Genomic DNA, 20,890 nt, shown 5'->3' with positions numbered 1-20,890 from the left:
TCCTTCCAGATAGCCACAGCAGGCTTCCCGAGCCTGCCACTCCTGAAGTTTTGGTTTGGTAATTCTGTGCTGGGGAGGCCAGTCCTGGATGTCAAGCAGCATCCCTGACTTCTACCCAGTGGAAACCAGTAGCATCCCCACTTGCTCAGTCTGAAAACCAAGAACGTCTCTAGACCTTACCATTTGTCCTGGGGGCACACAATGGTCCTCGCTGAGAACACTGGACATTCTACACATGGACATTTACATGCATAATACAGTATTTTTTAAAAAAAATTATTTTTTGAGACTGGGTCTTGCTGTATAATTCAGGCTGGGCTTGAGCTCACTTTGTAGCTCAGGCTGGTGTCAAACTAGCAACAAATCTGCCTCAGCCTCCCGAGTGCTGGGGTTACAGTTGTGTGCCACCATACCTGGCTCAACTTTTTTTGTTTTTAAAACAAAGCTCAGTTAATTTAGTTATGCATAAATATTACATAAGTGAAATATGTAACTATAAATTTAATATTAGTAATATATATCTTCTTATTCTAAGTTATTTTTTCAGCGTAAATTTCAGAAGTAGGATTTTTTAGGTCAAAAAGTATTTTTATTTAAAAACAAATGAGAGGGGCTGAGGATTTAGCTCAGCGGCACAGCGCCTGCCTGGCAGGCGCAAGTTCGTGAGCTTGATTCCGGGTACCGGAAAAAAAACAAAAAACAAAACAAAACAAACAAACAAACAAAAAAAAATGAGGAAAGCCAGGGATTGTGGGCTAAATAGTGATTTTCACGCCAGCCTGGAACATAGGGAGACCCTGTTTCAAAACAAAACAACAACAACAAATGAGGGAAAGATACACCAGGATATGGGAAGTCTTTGTACTCTACTTGCAACTTTTCTGAAAGTCTGAAATTATTTTAAAGTAACGAAAACCAAATCAGTAAGTCAATACACATGAAAGAGTATTTCTTTTCTCACAGTTTTGCAAACATATTTGAGTGTTATTATCTTTGCATTTTTGTCACAGGGTGGTTAAAAAAACACTGGGTCATTATTTTACTTGTACGAATTTTTTTTCCCCCTCTCTTGGTATTTTTTGTATTACTGATTTACAAGCATTTCTTGTGTCTGTGTGTTGGAGACAGGGTCTCACTATGTAATGCAGGGTGGCCCCGAACTCACAGCAATCCTCCTGCTTCAGCTTCCTGGTGCTGGGATTATAAGCGTGCACCATCACACCCAGCTAAGCATTTCTTATAGTTGAAAAGACCTGACTCATATTAGTTTCTTCACTTTCCAAACAGGTAAGCAGCTGCCTTTTAATACCTTTTGGAAAGAAAAACCCAAGTGGGTAGTGTGTTGCTCTATCAGTCAGCTGCGACCCAGGCCCGAGACTCATTTTGCACACTGTTACCTCACACAGCAGAAGCAAGTCCTGAACCAAAGATTCTTTTCTCTGCTTGAAGTTTAGGGTCTGCAACTGGGTTTCAGACAAAAACCCCCAGGTTTTTAAGATTGTCATCATTTTAGCCATGGGGATTTTTAAGATGGTCCTCCTGATAAACTCGGCCAGAATCTCATCCATCTCTCTGGTGCTGGAACAAAACAGAGAGCACAGCAAAGAAGTTATCCAACAGAGAGCCTTAAGCTAACTGAATTTTTCAGATTTTCAGCCAGCATTTTATTTGGAGGGCAAACACCCAAATGCTTCCCCTTTTGTTAAGCCACACTATTAACAGTGCTTCTGCATGAAGATTGAATTATTTTCTCTTTGATGCATGTATTTAAATGTTTGAGAATTAAAAAAAATTAGTGCTCCTATGGTTTGGATGAGGTCTGTCTCCTAAGGGTTCATGTGCTAGAAGTTAGGTCCCTAAGGGAATGAGAGAGGTGACAGATCTTTGACAGGTGGGGACAGTACGGGTGAGTGGGTCCCCAGGGCACTGCCCTGTGAAGGGATTAATGTCTTTCAAGGCCCTGGGTCAGGTCACCCAGAATGGATCACGAAGTGAGGTCAGCTTTCCCCGCTTGCTGTCTTGATTCCTCTCCAGCCATGTGATCTTTCTTCCGTGTGCGTGCGCACCTCACATGTGCTATTGCCATGAAGCTCTCATCTTCTACCCCACAGCCACGCATCCCTCAGCAGAGGCCACCACACACGGCCACGTGATGTTGGACTTTCAACCCTCCAGCTGTGAGCTAAACAAATCTCTCTATATATATTTTTCATAGGTATGCAGTTTCAGGTATTTTGTTTTAGCAACCCCAAATGGACTGACCGAGACAAGTGCTATCTGCCATTTCTTGACTAGAGCACTTTGATCTTCATTCACTGATTCGTGTAACCCGTGATTGAGCACCTGGATGCCAGGTAATTCTGGGTTTTGCGAATAGTTACATATTTATCCCAAAAGACAAAGCTCTGTGCAACAGCCATTCTAGTGAGGAGACATTTAAAAAAAATCACCAAATAAGAGGGAGAAATGTAGTGAGAAAAATGGAATAATGTCAGGCAGAGTGGGAGTGATGTGGCAGTAGAGGTAGAGAATTAGGCCTGAAGGAGGTGACGTTTGAGGTTATCCTTGGAGGAGTCAAGGGGTGCAAAACATTTTCCAAGCAGGGGGAAGTGCAAGGGCAAAAGCCCCGAGCCCTGGGCCTTCAAGGAGCAGGGAATAGGCAGCCTCCAGTGAGGTGGGGATGGAGAAGCAGTGAGGTCAGAGGTCACTGCCAGGATTGTTGCTTTTACTCTGAAGGTGTTGAACAGAGATGGGATATGGTGTCACTTAGGTTTTTACTAAAATCCATCTGGCTACTCTACTGAAAAGATAGCCCTCGGAGGCAAAGGCAGAAGGAGGAGACACAGTAGGAGATGAACAACAACTAATAATACAATAATTATAACAATCTATTGAAATGAGATTGATTTAAAACTTATGAATTGTGTGTCAAATTTACCATGTAATATTTCAGCTGACCATGGGCAACTGAACTGCAGAAAGTGAAACTGCAAGTGAGGGAGAACTACTGTAATCTCTTTATCCTTTAACACATCTCCCAATAGTAAAGAGCCACCACCTCAGTTTTGTTTGTCCAAAATATCTTTTGTTCTGGGTTGGATCCCCAACACTGAAAACAAACAAACAAATGACTGTAGGAACATAATCAGGACCATGAAAATGAAGTTCCGTTTGTTGCCTTGTCCAGAGACAAAAGCACCCTGTCTTACACTTAAGGTTAAAATCTTCATCATGATCCATAAGGTCTTGCATTGTCTGGCCCTTGCTTCCCTGCCCCTGGCCTTTTGAGCTCCAGCTACATTGGCTTCTTAGTTCCTATAATACAGATAATTGCCCCTGCCTAGAAGGTTCTTTCTTATGTACTCATATGGGTTATTTCCTGTTGTAATTTAGGTGTGCTGGTTAGTGTCAGAGAAAATCTGGGAAGGATTAGGGTTCAACAGTCAGTGAAATATCAAACCAACACTTCCCCCATTAAGAATACTTAGGAGGCTCGTTGAAATGAATATTCCTGAGCCATCAAGCTAAACTCGGGAGAAGGCGCACGTAAGGAAGGATCGAGATTTTCAAAGAGCACTTCACGATTCTCAATTTTGGGTAAAGTTCACCAGAATGCCGTAAAGATACCTGGTAAAAAGACAGCACTTAATCTTACCAGCAGTTTCAAAACCCTTTAATAAAACTGCAACTAACTTTCCCTTTGTGACTTGGTTTTAAGTCTTTTCCCCCTCTAGTGCTTTGTAACAGTGCTGGGCATACAGCATATGTTCAAAATTCATTTGTTGAACGAACTACGACAAATGGCTTTTAAGTAACTTTCTGGAGACATACACTGCAGTAATAGGGGGCATAAGGATGCGAAAGCCTGCATGAATAAAAAACAACAGAAGCCAAAAGGAACTAAAGATCAAAACAAAACCCCAACTCTGCGCGGCAGAACCCGCCCTTCATGCGACACCCCAGCTGATGGGAGCCCAGACACGCGCCCCACGTTTAAGTCCCCGCCCCACTATGGGCGGATGTGACGTCACGGAAGGACTCAACGTCCTCTTCCACCTCAGCCTCAGTCCCCCACCCCCAGACTGAGCACCAATCCTGCGCCTTAAGACACAGGGCAGCCGTGGAAAAGCAGCCCCAGATACCTGGTCTCTGACTTCTTCAAGGCTCTCACCACCTTGCAGACCGATCTCAGGCCGTTAGAGGCTGTCTTACCGGCCCATATCCACAGCCGTCTCCTCAGCCCTGTTCCCGCCGACGCGCCTTCAAAGCCACCAATGGCATGTCCTGCCGCCTACACGCTCCGTCCACCAGGCTAGGACTTTGGACTACAACCTGGGCACAGGGGGCGCCTTGGTGGGGTACAACGGAAGGGAAACTCGCGAGCCGCCGCTTCTGTCTTGTCAGGAGAAGAGTTTTTGTAAGTGAAGGCCAGGTGGGTCACTAAACCTGTCTTTGGGTTCGGTGTGCTGCTTTGGCGCTGCCGATCCTCGTTGGATCGTTGTGCTTCCCCCGCAGTGCAGAAAAATGGGCCGACCGAGGGCGGGTGGCGCATGCGCCCCCCGGGCGGTGGGGGAGTCGGCGGCGGCGGGGCGGGCCGAGGCGGGTCGTGGGGAAGCGCGCCGCGGCTTTGGCTTCCTGCCGGGTGGCGCGGCTGGTGGGTCAAACTTTGCCGATCGGCGGGTGGGACTTTTCATAGCTGACTCTGGTTTCGGCCTTCCCGGTGTGGCCGAGCGTCGGTGAGTCGGGGTGTCCGGGCGGCTCTGAGAAGCAGCTTCCTCCTGGGCCTCGCTGCGGGTGCGGGAGGCTGGGGGTCCCGCGTCCCCCGCGTCCCCCGCGGCGCCCGGTCCTGCCGCGCCTCGGAGGCTGGGCCGGGAGAACCCGTGCGCCTCCCGGGTGGTCCTGGGTCCCTCCGCGAGCCCGCTGGGCCCTTGGCAAGGGTGCCGGGGGTGCGGCCTGGGCTCTCCGCCCTCGGCGTTGGCTGGGGCCGGTGTTGCCCCTCGCGGTTGGAACCCGCCCGCCCGTCGCTGGCCCGTGACCTTGATCGGGCTCCTCTCCACCCCCGCCGGGGCTGCCTCCTCCGTGGAATGGGTAGAGCGCATCGCGTCGGGCGTGAGAAGTGAAGCCTTTACCGTGTGTGACACGAGGACCGCGCAGTGCACTGTATTACTGCTGTCACTTAGCCAGTAATTTGCTTGTAGGAAATGGGGCCTTTTAGAGCGATCTTAGCAGCGGAAACGCGGTCATCCCCGGAGATCCCTGTCGGGCTGCTTGTCAAGGGGTGTAGACCTTCCGATTCCTCCTGCTGGCTGTGAAGGTCTCCGTGCAGGGTTTTCCTAATAGATGTTTTATGTAGGGCCTTCAGCGGATCCCTCGCTAAATGTGTAAAAGTTGGCGCTGTCAAAGGAATTCTGTTGTGACCCCTTTGTCTCTCCCACACCTAAGGCCAGTGCACTTGCTTAGTTGATTGATTGATCGATTGATTTTTTTCGGTACCAGGGATCGAACTCAGGACCTTGCGCTTGCCAGGCAGGCGCTTATGCCGCTGAGCTATATCCCCAGCCCCTGCTTAGTTGATTTAAAATGAGCTTCTTTCTATCCTCTTTTAAAAACCATGTGGAGTTGTGAACTAATTCTCAAACTTTGATAAACGTCACTTCATCATTCAGCGAGCACTTATTGGGCATTTACTACGTGCATTTACTAAAATACTCTCACTAGCCTGTGCGTTCTTCCACATGTACGGATTCCTTTTTCTTCTCTGAAATTCATGACCTCGCAGAGTACCCAGTACACAATAGGTACTGGTAAGGGATTGTCCAGGAAAAGCCACGAAGGAGGCCCATTCCTGGAGGAGCTACTTTGTGGGAATCAGAGTAGTTAAGGCCCCTTCCCGCAGCCCTCCTGCTCTCCGAGAGCTTGTTGCTCTCCGTACCGACTTGGCTTGACCTGGCCCCTAGGAGTGTGACCGTTGGGATTTGTCACTTGGCTGTAATGAGTAGAAGTAGGCAGAGTGGGCAGGGCCCTGCTGTATCTGCCTTCTCTACTGCAGTGCGGGTGGTTCATAGTTTGAAAAAATTGGGATACAGTAATTTAATGCAGGGATTTCTGAAATGTAGGCTTTTAGAAGTTAACGTCTTATTTTTTTTGAAGGTACATTTCAAAAAACATTGTTAGCTTTTTTTTTTTTTCTGGAGAACAGATTCGTTAGACTCTGAACAAGACTTTTCTGGGTTTGGCTTGTTTTTTACTTATTTTATTTATTTATTTATTTTTTGGGGGACAGGGTCTTGCTGTGTAGCTCAAGCTAGACTTGAACTCACTATGTAGTCCAGGCTGGCCTCAAAGTCACGGCAGTACTCCTACTTCAGCCTCTTTCGGCTGGGATTATAGGTAGGCACCATCAGTGTAAATTTCTTTCCCGTGTAACCGCACGGTAACAGAGTCTTTCTAAAGAAAAAGCAAGTGACATTAAAATGCAGGTTCCCCAATGTAATTGTAGATTTGCTGAAGTGTTACTAGAATGCTTATTATCCCTTTTTACTAGTTTTCATTTTCGTCACTAAAATTGTGCCACCTGGTGGTTGAAGTCTGCTATGATAGAATGCTGTACTCTGAAAAATTCTACCTGAGTGCTTTCGCCTGAGATGGGGTGAATAAAATAAACCCTATCTTTTATGTCTTCATTGCTGGTACTCTGCTGCTTCCATCCTCCCAGCCTCCCAGAGGTGTAACTGTGACAAAATTCCCCTTCTGATGATTTACAAATGCCAGTGGAAAGGTGGGGCTGAAGATTGGTGTTTGTACTCTCCTTCACTTTGTGATGGAGAGTACAAACACCAATGATGCTTTGAGTTACAGTGTTAGAATAGGCTTTTTAAAGTTGACTACGGGTGGGACTCAATTTTTATCTTTAACTGTTTGGATGGAATTATGCCTTTCAGTGCAGCAGTCCTGAAGCCCTATTATTAATGAATGTCGGCTTTACTTTTGTTTCTGTCATGCTGCTGATGGTCCTAATTATTGTACTACTCCTTTGAAATAATTTATGTATTATTTCTTCTCTCTCTCTCTCTTCCTTCCTTTCTGGATGTGTTTTTCTTTTCCTTTTAATGCTAGAGATAGAATCCAGTGCCTTGCACATGCTCTGCCCCTGAGCTACACTCCCATCTGTATTCTTTCTTTTTTTCCCCTTCTATTCTTTTGCTTTCGCTAGCATTGTGCTCTGTAATTTAGGCTAGTTAGTAATAGCAGATATTTTTCCTTCAAGTGAGCTTTTTTTTTTTTTTAAAGGCAGTGTCTTGCTGGGTAGTTTAGGCTGGCCTTGAGTTCCACCCTGAGTTTGTGATTATTACTTCTCAGATATTTCTATGATTATGAAATTTTGTTTGATTTTTTTTATTTAAAAAAGTAAAAGAAAAAAGAATGTGGAGCGTATATTCTTGCATTGCGTCTTAAATTTCTTCTCAAATATTTTGAGTTCACAACTTGTTTTAAGTGACTTTCAAAAATAAAATGCTTGCCGGGCGTGGTGGCGCATGCCAGTAATCCCAGCACTCGGGAGGCAGAGGCAGGAGAATTGCTGCAAGTTTGAGGCTAGCCTGGGCTACATTGTGAGACCTTGTCTTAAAAAAAAAAAAAAAAAAGAGGATAGGAGAAGGGAACTAAGTTAAACTACTTTGTTTAAAATAGTCATCTAGGACAAGAGATTATTTGCCAATTAAAATTTTAAAAACTAGAAGGGAAGACTTGATATCCTGGCTGGATCTAAAGTATACATATACATGAAGTAAGCTTTTGTTGTGGAGGGAGTAAAATGTGTATGATGCATATTTGTGCTTGTATACAATGTGCATGTATATATTGCCTCAGCAGCTGGGTGCCTTCTCAAGTACAGGTGCTTCTTGAATTCTGATGGAATTATGTCTAGATAGATTCATCCTTGAGTTGAAAATATTGAAGTTAAACATACATTTCAGGGGCAGGAGAGGTAGCTCAGACATAGAGTATTTGTCTAGCAAGCCTGAGGTACTGGGGCTTGAACTTTAGCACTGCAAAAAAAACCAAAACAGCAGAATAATACACCTGGCTTACTTAACATTGTAGCTTAGCCTAACCTACCTTAAATGTGCTCAGAACACCTGTATTAGCCTCGGGTTGGCAAAATTATCTCATATAGCCTATTTTATAATGAAGTGTTGAATAGCTCATGCCTACATAGATGGGTGTTTTGTAGATGATGGGGTGTGAAAACTCAGTACCCCCCAAAATTATGGCAGTATAGTGCACCAGAGCAGTGGTGGTGTAGGTAACCTATGGCATGGATGCTGTGGTGGGCACAGAGCTGAATCACCCCAGCAGCGGAGCATCGGGTATCAGTTGTTTTTTCTAAACCAAAACCTCAGTATTCAGGTTTAATTGCAGTGCTGGCACTTTGCAATAAATAAGTGGGTCTTGGGTTGCAGTTTGGGCACTTGGTCTCTAAAGGTTTGCCATCACTGGTGTGGTTTGGATTGTTTTCCCTTATGATCATGAAACTGACTGGGAGTTGTTGCCTGGCGCCCTAAGAGAGTATCAGTATTGCACCACATATTGCTAGCTTAGGAAAGGCTCAAAATTCAATTTATAGTTTCTGAATGTGCATTGCTTTTCACTGTTGTAAAAGCAGGGAATCCTGAGTTGAACCAGAGGGTTAGGGACCCATCTGTATTTGTTTTACCGATTAAAGAGATTGTTTCAGTATATCCATAAGCTTGTTTTTTGAACTATAAAGTCAGAAATTTAAGGGTTGGTTGATGGAAATGCACAAAATGCATTTACAAAATAAAATGCTAGTGACATTTTCTGGGTGGCTAAACCAGTGTGCAGAAAAAATAAGTGAGGCAGAAACCAGATAACTAATACATATGTATTATATACATAAGTGTAGGCACATAATATTGGGATAATATTAGATGACTGACATTACTGAACTATGACACTTTATTCTTTTGAAGCAATAAATTTCTGTCATTAAAAGAACTGTAGTCAGTGTCAGGCAAACAAAACAGGTCTGCAGAAACATGAGTTGTTTTTTTTTTTTTTTTTGTCTATTTGAGACAGCGTCTCACTATGCAGTTCAGGCTGGCCTTGAGCTCACTTTGTAGCCCAGGCTGGCCTTGAACTCCCAACGATCCTGATCCTCCTGCCTCAGCTGCCCGAGTGCTGCGATTACAGGCGTGTGACACCATGCCTGGCACAAAGCATGCATATTTGAGGCATGTTATTTGACTGCATTTTTATTTTCCATTTCAGATAAGTACTTAGATGGGTGCAACATCTTGCTTTGTGATTTTTAGCTATGGTGTGCGTGTGTAGTAATTACTGAATGAAACAGTGATCTGATAGAAGTTGCAACCTCAAATAGTGGCCATGTGCTAATCCTTTGGCATTATTTTTTCAGACTTCTTAAAATTTGTTGAAAGTAGATGGGCAGTTTGAGTTTCTCAGAACTTTTTATAAAAATAGCTTTATTGAGGCATAATTTATGTATGAAATTTACCCATTGCAGGTGAACTTGGTGATTTTAGTAAATTTGTAGAATCATGTAGCCATTACTCCAATTCAGTTATAGAACATTCTCATCACCCAGAGAGGTTCCTTTGAGCCTTCACTTCAGGCAACCAGTGTGGTTTTTGTTTCTATGCATTTGCCTTTTTAGACAGTGTATGTAGATGGAATCATACAACAATATGTAGTTTTTTGCATCTAGCTGCTTTCATTTAACAGAGGGCTTTTGAGGTGTATCAAAGTTAGAGTGTAGATCAATAGTTCATTCCTTTTAGTTGCTAAGTAGTATTCCATTACATAGATAATGTATATTGTCTATGTACATTAGTATCCACATTTTGTTTATGCACTTACCCAGTTAAGTAATACTGGACAGGTTTCCAGTATTGGCTGTTGTAAATACCTGTTATGAATTGTTGCTGTAAACATTTATGTCTTTGGGTAGATGTGTATTTCATTTCTCTTGGGTGGGTTCCTAGGAATGCAGTTGCTGAGCTGTATGGTAAGTTTGTGTTTTACTTGTTAAGAAACTGCTGAATTGTTTTCCAAAGTGTCTATACTATTTTATATCCCCAATAGCAATGCATGCAGTTGATTTTTCTTCACATCCTAACCAATGCTTGGTATTGTCTGGCTTTTTGATTACAGACGGTCCCTGACATAACGATGGTTCGACTTAGGATTTTTCAACTTTACAATGATGTGAAAGCAATGCACATTCAGTAGAAACCATTCATCAAAGTTTTGATCTTTCCCCTGGCTGGGCTATACGGTGCAATATTCTCTCTTGATACTGGGCAGTGGCAGCCAGCTATAGCTGCTAGTCAGCCTCGTGATCACAAGGGTAAACTTTACAGTGTATTGTTTACCCACCTTTTTGGATATTGTGTTTTGTGTTTTTGTGTCTGATCATGTCTGCAAAGCGCCCATCTGTGTCTCCTGCTTCTGGTGAAAAGAAGAGGAGGAAGGCAATTACTCTTGAGATGAAACTCAAAATAATTGCCCAGCATGAAGGTGGCAAACCCGTAATGGTCATCTCACGTGAGTTAGGACTTTCGCAGTCCACCATCTCAACCATCCTAAAGGATAAGAAGCGCATTAGCGATGCAGTGAAATCGTCTGCATCAATTAAGTCCACGGTCATCACAAAGAAAAGAGCTGGGCCAATTGATGATATGGAAAAGTTACTGGTTGAGTGGATAGAGGAGCAGATACAGAACCGCATACCACTTAGCCTACTGATGATCCAGGCGAAGGCAAGAAGTCTTTTCAATATGCTGAAAGAGCATGCTGATCCCACGTATACACAGATGTTTACAGCAAGTCACGGATGGTTCCAGCGTTTCAAAAAGCGTCATAATTTTCATACTGTTAAGGTCACCTGTGAGGCAGCAGGTGCTGATATCGAATGTGCTGAAGCTTTTAAGGAAGAGCTGCACAGGATAATTGTAGAACAGAAATATTTACCAGAACAAATATTTAATGTTGACGAAACAAGCTTGTTCTGGAAGCGACTGCCAGAGTGCACATACATTAATCAAGAGTCCAAGGCAATACCAGGATTCAGAGACCATGTAACTCTGCTTTTGGGTGGAAATGTTGCAGGGTTCAAATTAAAGCCTTTTCTAATCTACCACTCGGAGAACCCTAGGGCCTTCAAGAATGTGAGCAAACATACACTTCCTGTTCACTATCGCCATAACAAGAAGGCCTGGATGACATCAGCATTGTTTGAAGACTGGTTTTTGAACTGTTTTATTCCACAGGCAAAAGAATATTGTAGGCAAAACAACATTGCATTTAAGATTCTTCTGATCTTAGATGATGCTCCTGGGCATCCACAGCATATTGGCACCATGCATCCTGATGTAAAAGTTGTATATTTACCGCTGAGCACAGCCACACTCATTCAACCAATGGACCAAGGTGCAATAGCTGCGTTCAAAGCACAGTACTTACGTCAGACATTTGCACAGGCTGTGGAAGCAACTGAATCTGGCCAAACACTCCTAGAGTTTTGGAAAGGGTTTAACATTCTGAATGCTGTCCAAAACATTGCTGCTGCATGGGAAGAAGTCACAGAGCAGTGCATGAGCTGTATTTGGAAGAAAGTTTTGAAGACATATGGGAACACATTCAAAGGCTTTAACAAAGATCACACTGTTGATGAAGTAGTGAGTAATAAGATATTAGTGCTTGGAAAACAGCTAGAATTGGACATCAGTGAAGGGGATATTCATGAGATTGTCAGCATTAAGACTGAGGAGATTTCAGGTGAAGAGCTGCTTGAATTGCAGAGAGAAAGGAGCAAAAAAGTTGAAGCAGAGGAAGAAGTCATACCCAAGCCACTAAAAAAGTTTACAACAAAGAAACTGGCAGAGGCATTTGCTGCTATCAGCAGGGGCATGAGGATGTTAGAAGAAATGGATGGCAATTATGAGAGATTTTCCAGAGCCGACAGGCAGATACAGGATGCTCTTGTTTGTTATAGAGAAATATATAACGAAAAGAAAACACAAACTGTATGTTCGAAACCCGATAGCATCATGAGAAACACTGTGCCTGCTGCGTCGACAGCTAATGTCAGTGCCCCTGTGCCGTCTGCCAGCTCTCCCAGTTCTTCTCGAGTCTCACCAGAAGGGAGGAGGATCAGTAACGTGGGAACGGTAGCATCCTCATCATTCAGCAATAAATTTTAAGTTCATGCTGTAACATTCTTCAGGCCAAGTGTGTTTTCAGCTGTGTGCGTTGATGGTGAGTAACCATACAACTGTTGTTTTTCACTTTCAGTACAGTATTTGATAAATTACATGTGATAATCAGCACTTCATTATAAAATAGGCTTTGTGTCAGATGATTTTGCCCAACAGGAGGCTAATGTAAGTTTTTTAGCACAGTTAAGGTAGGTAGGCTAGGGTCTGATGTTCAGAGGACTAGGTATATTGAATGTATTTTTAACTTATGTAATGGGTTCATCTGAATGTAACCCCACTATGGAAGGGCATCTGTATTTGTGCCACTGTTTTGGTTGCTGTGATGATAATCTCCTTGTAATTTTAATTTGCATCTCCCTAAAGACTAACGGTGTTGGGCAGCATTTCATTGCTTAATTAGCTATTCCTGTATTTTTGGTAAAATGTCAGTTCAAATCTTTTGCCCATTTTCTTGCATCTGTTTTACAAATTAGATTATTTGTTGTCTTACTTATTTACCATTGCTGGCACTAAATATCGGACACCCACAAATTACAGAAGAGGTTTATTTTAACTCACAGTTCGTAGAGGTTTCAGTCCATAGTTGGCTGACTTCAGAGGTGGGGGAGGTGGCATAACAGAGGGGCATCACAGAGGAGAAACAGTTCATGGTATGGCAGGCAGGAAGCAGCAGCTCTCAAGGAAGTAGGAGGGATATAGATATATCCTTGTCTATATCTATCCACTGTCTATCTATGCCACCCCCACAGTGACCCACCTCTTTGCATCAGGCTTTTTGTTTGTTTTTTTGAGACAGGGTCTTGCTATGCAGTTCAGGCTGGCCTTGAGCTCACTCTGTAACCCAGACTGGCCTTGAACTCCCAACCATCCTCCTGCCTCAGCCTCCCGAGTGCTGTGATTACAGGTGTGTGCCACTACTGGTTGCACCAGGCTTCACCTCCCAACATCACACCTAGCTATAAACTTATCAGTGGACTAATCCATTACCACACACGCATGATCCACCCACTTCCCAAAAGCCCCACCTGTGAGCACGTGTGGTTTTGGGGGGATATAAGCCATAACATTTGTCTTTATGAATTGTAAGCATTCTTTGTATATTTTAGATTAAAGTGTACAGTCCTTTATTACGTATATGTGATTTGCAGATGTCTTCTAGTCCAATGGTGGTGAATCTACGGCATGCATGTTATGACGAAAGATGTTAATGTAAGAGTTAGTTTTTCTAAGCTAAAACCTCAGGATTCAGGTTGAGTTGCAGTGTTGGCACTTTTTTTTAATTTTGAAAATCAGAGGAGGAAAACATTAACAGACAGACAACCTTTTACAAAATAGCAAAAGAACAGTACAGACAATACAGAGTTACAAACAAAGTGGTAGGAAATTAACAATGCTTGTTGTATTACATATTGGTATCTTCAAAGTGGTTTCTCATGAAAACAGATACAGACATGTAATATTGATCAGTCAAGGACTCATTGACAGTTTCTTTCAGCAAAGAAATAGAGGACAGTAGTTCAGCTATGTTAACTATCCTATATATACATACATACAAAATTTCTCCTTCTTGTCCTTCTCTTTTCCCACATCCCAGTTGCCTTTTACCCTTGAGCGTTTTCCTATCACTTCACAATGTCTATCGTACCTCCGAGTTTAAATTAACTCTTTCAGGTTTTACTTTGCGATAAATAAGTGGGTTTTGGGTTGCAGTTTGGGCACTGGTCTAAAAGGTTCTTCATCACTGGTCTAGCCTGTGCCTTGCCTGTTTTTGTTGGTATTTATCTTAATAGATAAATAGACAATAGATTTTAGTTTCTAAACAGTTTAAGGTTCAGAGCAAAATTGAGCAGAAAGTAAAGAGCACAGCTGTCGACATTCTGACCCAGAGTGGTACCTGTATTACAGTTGATGACACTGACACATCATTATCACCCAAAATGTGACTTAGTTTCCTCAGGGGTGTTTTTTAAAGTCTAAAAAATTTTAATTTTGGTGAGACATCAGTTTTTTAAAAATTCTAGCTGGGTGTTGTGGCATACATCTGTAATCCCAACACTCAGGATGCTGAGGGAGGAGGATCGTTGTGAGCTCAAGGCCCGCCTGGAATACAAAGTGAGACCCTTTCTCCAAAAAAAAATTTTTTTTTATAGATCGTCCTTTTGATATATGTAAGAACTGTGGCTGAGGTTGAGACTTTTTCCTATATTTTCTTCCTATTTTCATCCTTCTAACCTCCCTTTCTTCCTCCTTCCCTCTTTTTATAATTATAGTAAAATACATATAACATGAAATTTATCATATTAACTAACCATTTTCAGTGTACAGTATATTGGAATTGGACGCTTTCATAATGTTGTGTATCCATCACTGTCTTTTTTTTTTTTTTTTTTTTTTTTTGAGGCAGGGTCTCGCCATGCAGTTCAGGCTGGCCTTGAGCTCACTTTGTAGCCCAGGCTGGCCTCGGACTCGCAATGATCCTCCTGCTTCAGCCTCCCGAGTGCTAGGATTACAGGCATATGCCACTATGCCTGGCCATACTGTCTTTGTGTGTGTGTGTGTGTGTGTGTGTGTGTGTGTGTGTGTGTGTGTGTGTGTGTGTGTGTGTGTGTTTGGTTTTTGAGACAGGGTCTCACAGTGTAGTTCAGCCTGACCTTGAACTTACTAGCTAACTGATCCTTCCAAGTGCTGGGATTGCAGGTGTGTGTCACCATGCCCAGCTTTAAAACCAAAAAAAATTTTTAGATATTTAAAGAATTTTCTCTCTGTCTCTCTCTTTCTCTCTGTCTGTCTCTGTCTGTTTCTGTCTCTGTCTCTATCTCTGTCTCTGTCTCTCTCTGTCGGTTTCTCTCTGTCTATATCTCTGTCTCTCTCTCTTCTCTCTGTCTTTGTCTCTGTCTCTGTCTCTTATAATGTTATTTTATTTATTCTGCAGAGCTGAGAACTGAACCCAGGGCCTCACTTGTGCTAGGCAAGCCCCCTAGTACTGATCTGCACCCTTCGCTCCCATCACTGCTGTATCTTGTAAAACTGAAACTCTTTGTCCATTAAACGGTAACTCTTCATTCCTCCCTCTTCAGCTCCTGGCAACTGTCATTCTACTTTCTGTGTGTAGGATTTGGACTGCTCAAGTACTGTACCTCCTATGAATGGCATTTTACAGCATTTGTCTTCCTGTGATTGCTTATTTCATTCAGCATCATTTCTCCACAGTTATCCATGTTGTAGCATATGTTAGACTTCCCTTCCTTTTTAAGGCTTAATATTATGTCATCAGTGTACCCTTGACTTAGGAACTCAATTTGTTCGCAAGGGCTGGTTGTAACTCAAGTTGGTTGTTAAGTCAAGACTATTTTTCCCATAAGAAATAATGGAAATATCCGTAACGTGTTTCAAACCTCCCAAAGCACCTCTTAACTAACCTAATAGAAAAGGGTTGTATAATGTGTGTAATTTACAGAAACACCAATAATCTTCCTAGTATATATACCAAAGTTATAAAATGTGCCTAGTTTGCCAGAAACAATAACTTGATCCTGTACTCACCATTCAGCTTGACACCTTGGCTTGCAGGAGGGGCGAATGAGACGGAAGGTGGGTATTGTTTGCAAGGGGGGTCCCCTTCCATGAGAACATCAGGAATCTGGCTCTCTGGTGTCCTTTCTGTCCTTGGGAGAGTCTGTAGCCCACTAGGACCTGTTCTGGCTCGCTAGGTCTCCACCTTTTCAGAAATAAAAACTTGTCTGTTTCTTTTCTTTAACACTGTTCTGTATTTTGAGATGACAGTGTTTTTAAGTGAGTGATAAGTGGCCAGCATTCTGGTTGTCACTCAAACCTAAAATTCTGGTCGTAATCCACGTTGCTCGGATCACACAGGTTGCACTGCTGTGAATCCGTCCTGTGAGGCTGGTCGTAACTTGAGAGTGTCTGTACACAGTGTGCTTATCCATTCATCTGAACGTGGATCTTGGGTTGCTTGTTTTAGCTGTTAGAAGTAACACACTGTGTATGTGGGTTTGTCACTGCTTCTTCAAGATCCTGCTTTCAGTTCTATAGTAATTCTATTTTAGGTTTTGACTGATCATTATACCATTTTCCACATTAACTGTACCATTTTATATTAACCACTGACAGTGCAAAAGGTCCCTGATTTTTCGACATTTTCTCCAACCCTTGTTTTTTTTTTTTTCTTTATAGTAGCCATCTTAATGGGTATGAAGTAGTTCCTGTGTTTCCTTTTTAGAAATTTTTAAAAGACGCAAGCATTAAGTGATTCTTTCTTTTGGTAGTCTTTTCTCACTTAGAATAGTTTTTTTTTTAATAAAAACAGCTGAATAACACTATGTAATATAGCACACATCTGAAAGTAGTGTTTTTCCTTGACCTTGTTTGCTGCTTTTCTACTTTGTGAATGAAACAGTTAATATTTAATTTCAAGCATTTTAGCTCCTGTTTTCAATGTAATAGTTTTATGGATAGATCTGCTAAATTTGAAAAAACAATTGCACATCTGTTTCTTGTTTCACTTTATTGTTTAACTAGGGTTTTTCAGCCACATGTTAAAAAGAAATCATTTGGTATTAATTCACACTAATGTGAGACTGGCTAATACCCCCTTAATCCTCTCAGAGGAATATACTTTTTAAAAGAATTCATGCATTTCTCTTAATTGGTAGAATTTCATTTGAACAAAATGAGTGGTGATCAGTCTCGGGAATGTGAGGGAAATATTTGAAGCCAGGCTTGTTAACATAGGCAAGCTGGTTCTGCTTGAGCACTTATTTCCAGAAGGAGCTTTTTTGAGGAGTCTCTTTTTTCCTTCTGGATTTGCAGGCTCAATAAACACTGCTAAATTGCTCAATTACTGCATAAGGAAGCCAAAGCTCAAGTTTAATAATTTGCCTAAGGTCACACAGCTAGTTCGTGGTTAATATTCTGGTTTGTGAAAGGTCACTGCAAGTTCTTACTAAAAGTATTTTTGGATGGCATCCACAAGCCTATTCGTGTGTGTTCAAGATGTTGTTGTGTTCACAGGTTGCACTGCTGTGATCTTCCACCTCCTGAAGATGCATCCTGACTTATCTCCACACCTGCACACGGAAGAATGCAACATCTTGATTAATTTGCTTAAGGAATGTCACAAAAATGTAAGAGTTCAGAAAAATGACCATAAAGCACAAATGAAACCTAGGTACAGCGCTGATGTTAAATGTTGTCCTCATTAACGGAAGGGAATGACAATGTCTGAGTGATGGGTCTGAGCTTAATAAAGATTAGCAACTGATGCATGTGGTTTTTTTTCCCCCCCAGAAGCCACCTTCTTGTATGATTGGTAAAAGCCAAGCACGATTGTTAGGGAGCTTCTGAAATGTAAATACTAGTTGGAGTCCATGTTCTTGCAATAAAATGCTTCCCCCTTCCCCATGGTAGGGTGCTAGAACAATTGTGTTTAACTCTGACTCTTCCGATCATAATGGGATTATTTTAACGTTATCTGCTGTTTGATAGCTACCATTCTGGTAATGGTAATTGAAACATTTGATGTAATTGTGTATTACCTATATTAGCCTAATCTGATGAATTTACCTAATTGCTATTTGAATGGAAGCAGAATTCCACAGTTAAAATTTTAAAAGCCAATATTTGGAATGTATTAAATCAAACTGATATTTTTATAATGTTCAATATTTAGCTTCTTGGAAACATATTTGAGTCATGGCACAATTGTTTGTTTGTGTTTTTTTTTGTTTATTTTTTGTTTTTCTCTGGTACCGGGCACTGAACTCACGACCTTGCGCTTGCCAGGCAGGCGCTTTGCTGCTGAGCTAAATCCCAGCCCCCTGAGCTAAATCCCCAGCCCCCATGGCACAATTGTTATAAGCATTTGTGTTTTCCTTTAGCTTTTCTCCCCGAGCACTGGGGATTGAATCCAGCGTATTCGCACTGAGCTACATCTCTAGCCCTTTGAAACAATTTTTTAATTTTAGAACTGGGTGTGCTGGCACAAGCCTGTAACCCCAGCACTCAAAAGGCTGAAGCAGGAGGATTGTTGTGAGTTTGAGGCCAGCCTGGCCTACCAGTGAGTTCAAAGCCAGCCTGAGCAACATAGTGAGAACCTGTCTCCAAAGGAAGCAAAAACAAGAACAAAAAGGTTTTTTTTTTTTTTTTTTTTTTTAAATTTTGAGACAGGGTCTTGCTAAGTTCCTCAGGCTGGGCTGAGACGTTCCATTTTCCTGCTTCAGCTTCCTGGAGTGCTGGCATGACAGTCACGCACCATCGTGCCTGGCTACTGTTACTTTGCATGGTACGTTAGTTATTTGCCTCATGATACTCCAGATATGGATGTGTAAACTTTAATAACAGTAAATTTCAAATGAGTAAAATTCAAAAACCAGAAGTACCCTGAGTCATACCTGTAACTTGAAGTCAGATGTTTTTACTGATTCAGAGAATTGTCAAAAAGTTGTTCATAAGAATGGGCAGCTTTTTGACAACTTTGTATTTTAGACGAACTCTTTTCGTCACACGTGTAGATCAAGAGTTGGGAGTTGTTCCACACTCTGCCTTTACTGACTCGACTGAGCAGTGAGCCAGACCATGTAAGTGAAACAGCAACTGCAGATTTTTTTCAAGAAAAAGTAAGAAGTGATTCCTTTTTAAAGGGTAGAAACTGATTGTGTTGGCGTAACAGAGGGTTTCAACTGTGTGCATAGCAAATTTTAGGCAGAGACAAAAGGAGAGAGGAGTCCGCTAATAGGGACACCGTGGAGAGAGAGGGACTTCGGAGAATCACATCTCATTCTTGTCATTGAGGGTTTTGCCAGTGCAGCCCTTCGGAAGAGTGTGCTGGTTTTCACAGTGCTGGGTGTAAAGAAGGGGATCATCTCTTCGGGATTATTTCCTAGGTTAATCAGGTGGAAGGTCAGAGTTTTTTAAATGTAAGTCTCCCTTGTTTTTGCTTTTGTTTTTGGTACTGGAAATTGAACCTAAGGCCTTTGAGCTACACCCCAGCCCTTTTTAAATTTTGAGACTGTGCTTTGCTCAGTTCCCTGGGTTGGGCCTGAACTGATCCTCCTGCTTCAGATTCCCAGGGCTGGGGTCGAGGGGTGTGTTACCACGCCTGGCTTCAGTCCTGAGTTTAAGTACCCTTTTTACGGGCTGCAGTGCATGTACATTGCCTTTTGTTCGATTCCTGTTTTAAGATTGCAATCAGATGTAAATTTCTGTTTTTACCCCTTCGAAAGGATTTCTTATAGTAAAGGTGGCGTCTCCAATCCCTGGAGCTGGAGACGGCAGCATCCAGAAACAGAGTTTGTGTGCAGCAGCAGGCATCTTTTGAAAGTGTACAGCTGAATGAGTTTTGACAAGCATGAGGGCCCTGTCATAGCTGAGATACAAAACATGTCTCTCACGTCGGAGTTCCCTGCACCCCTTCCCAGCCAGTCCCTGTACCTCACCTCGGACTAGTAACTCCTGAACTACCTTTTCTCAATGTAGGGTAGTTCTGATGTTGGAATCTTTATAAATGTGCTCTACATTGTGTATTCCTGTGTATTGCTCCGTGTGTTTTGAGACTGATACATGCTGTTGGATATGTCATTAGTTCACTTTTATTCTTGCGTAGTAGTCACTGTATGAATATACTACAGTTTATTTGTCAATTGATGAACACTTAGGTTGTTTGGAGTTATGCAGTTTTGAATAAAGCTATGATGAACATTTGTGTACAAGTATTTGTATGGACATCTTTTTATTTCTTGTGTAAATACCTAGGAATGGAATGACTAGTTTGTATGGTAAGTAAGCAAGCATTTAATTTTTTTAAGAAGCTGTCTAACTGTTTTCTATTCTGTGTTATTTATTTATTTATCTGGTTCTTTGAGACAAGGTCTCACTATGCAGTTCAGGCTGGCCTTGAGCTCACTCTGTAGCCCAGGCTGGTCTTAAACTCACATCGATCCTCCTGCCTCATCCTGATTGCTGGGATTACAGGTGTGCATCACCATGCCTGGCTTATTCTGTGCTATTTTATATTCCTATCAGCTCCTTAGTCTTAGCAACACTTGATATTATAAATACTTTAACTTTTAGTCAGTTTGTGAGTACATAGTAGTGTTTCTTTTTGGTTTTAAACTGTCTTTTCTTGATGGCTAATGCTTTTGAGTATTTATTTATTTATGCAGTATTGGAGTTTCAACCTAGAGCCTTCATACTGAACTACATCCCACTCCCAGCCACCTTTTTAAAAATTTTTGAGATAAGATTTTGCCAGGTTGCCCATGCTGGGCTTGAATTTGCAATCCTCTTACCTCAGCCAGCCTCCTAGAGTGCTGGAATTTCAGGTGTGAGCCACCATACCCTGCTGGATTTTTATTTTTTTTATTTAGTCTTTTTGAGACAGGGTCTCACTATGCAGTTCAGGCTGGCCTTGAACTTACTTTGTAGCCTAGGCTGGTCTTGAACTTGCAGCGATCCTCCTGCCTCAGCCTCCCCAGTGCTGGGATTACAGGTGTGCACTACCACACCTGGCTTCCTGCTGGTTTTGAGCATCCTTTCATGCTTACTGGCCATTCATATAAACTATTTTGCTCATATTTAAAGATCGTGTTGCTTATGTTATGACCAAATTGTAA

General features: G+C 42.2%; 2 protein-coding genes across 11 annotated transcripts in view; one reads left to right on the top strand and one right to left on the bottom strand.

The window, feature by feature from the left end:
- The window catches only part of Cenpn (centromere protein N), a 16,820-nt gene extending 12,520 nt beyond the window's left edge, over window positions 1–4,300 (bottom strand). Inside the window, exons 1-2 of one of the 2 annotated variants that reach the window (XM_005409347.2) lie at window positions 4,213–4,300; window positions 1,398–1,578 (exon numbers count right to left, since the gene is read on the bottom strand). In XM_005409347.2, the coding sequence (XP_005409404.1) occupies window positions 1,398–1,578; window positions 4,213–4,220 (189 nt within the window). In that variant the 5' untranslated portion in view covers window positions 4,221–4,300. Of the gene's footprint in view, window positions 1–1,397; window positions 1,579–4,142 lie in introns of both variants that reach the window. The other variant, XM_005409348.2, reaches the window with a different exon arrangement.
- Cmc2 (C-x(9)-C motif containing 2) overlaps window positions 4,264–20,890 on the top strand; it is a 27,757-nt gene continuing 11,130 nt past the window's right edge. Inside the window, exons 1-3 of one of the 9 annotated variants that reach the window (XR_001231903.1) lie at window positions 4,343–4,432; window positions 10,195–12,300; window positions 16,134–16,148. Coding sequence is in view for 5 of the 9 variants with exons in the window: in XM_013507101.1 (XP_013362555.1) it covers window positions 4,280–4,432 (153 nt within the window). In the remaining 4 variants the exon portion in view is untranslated. The other 8 variants (XR_264624.2, XR_264627.2, XM_013507103.1 and 5 more) reach the window with 8 other exon arrangements.

This window comes from Chinchilla lanigera, unplaced genomic scaffold, assembly GCF_000276665.1.
Source record: "Chinchilla lanigera isolate Chin_1 unplaced genomic scaffold, ChiLan1.0 scaffold00121, whole genome shotgun sequence".
Classification (NCBI taxonomy): Eukaryota; Metazoa; Chordata; class Mammalia; order Rodentia; family Chinchillidae; genus Chinchilla; species Chinchilla lanigera.
The sequence above is the reverse complement of the archived record's forward strand: the minus strand, read 5'-3'. Positions and strand labels throughout refer to the sequence as shown.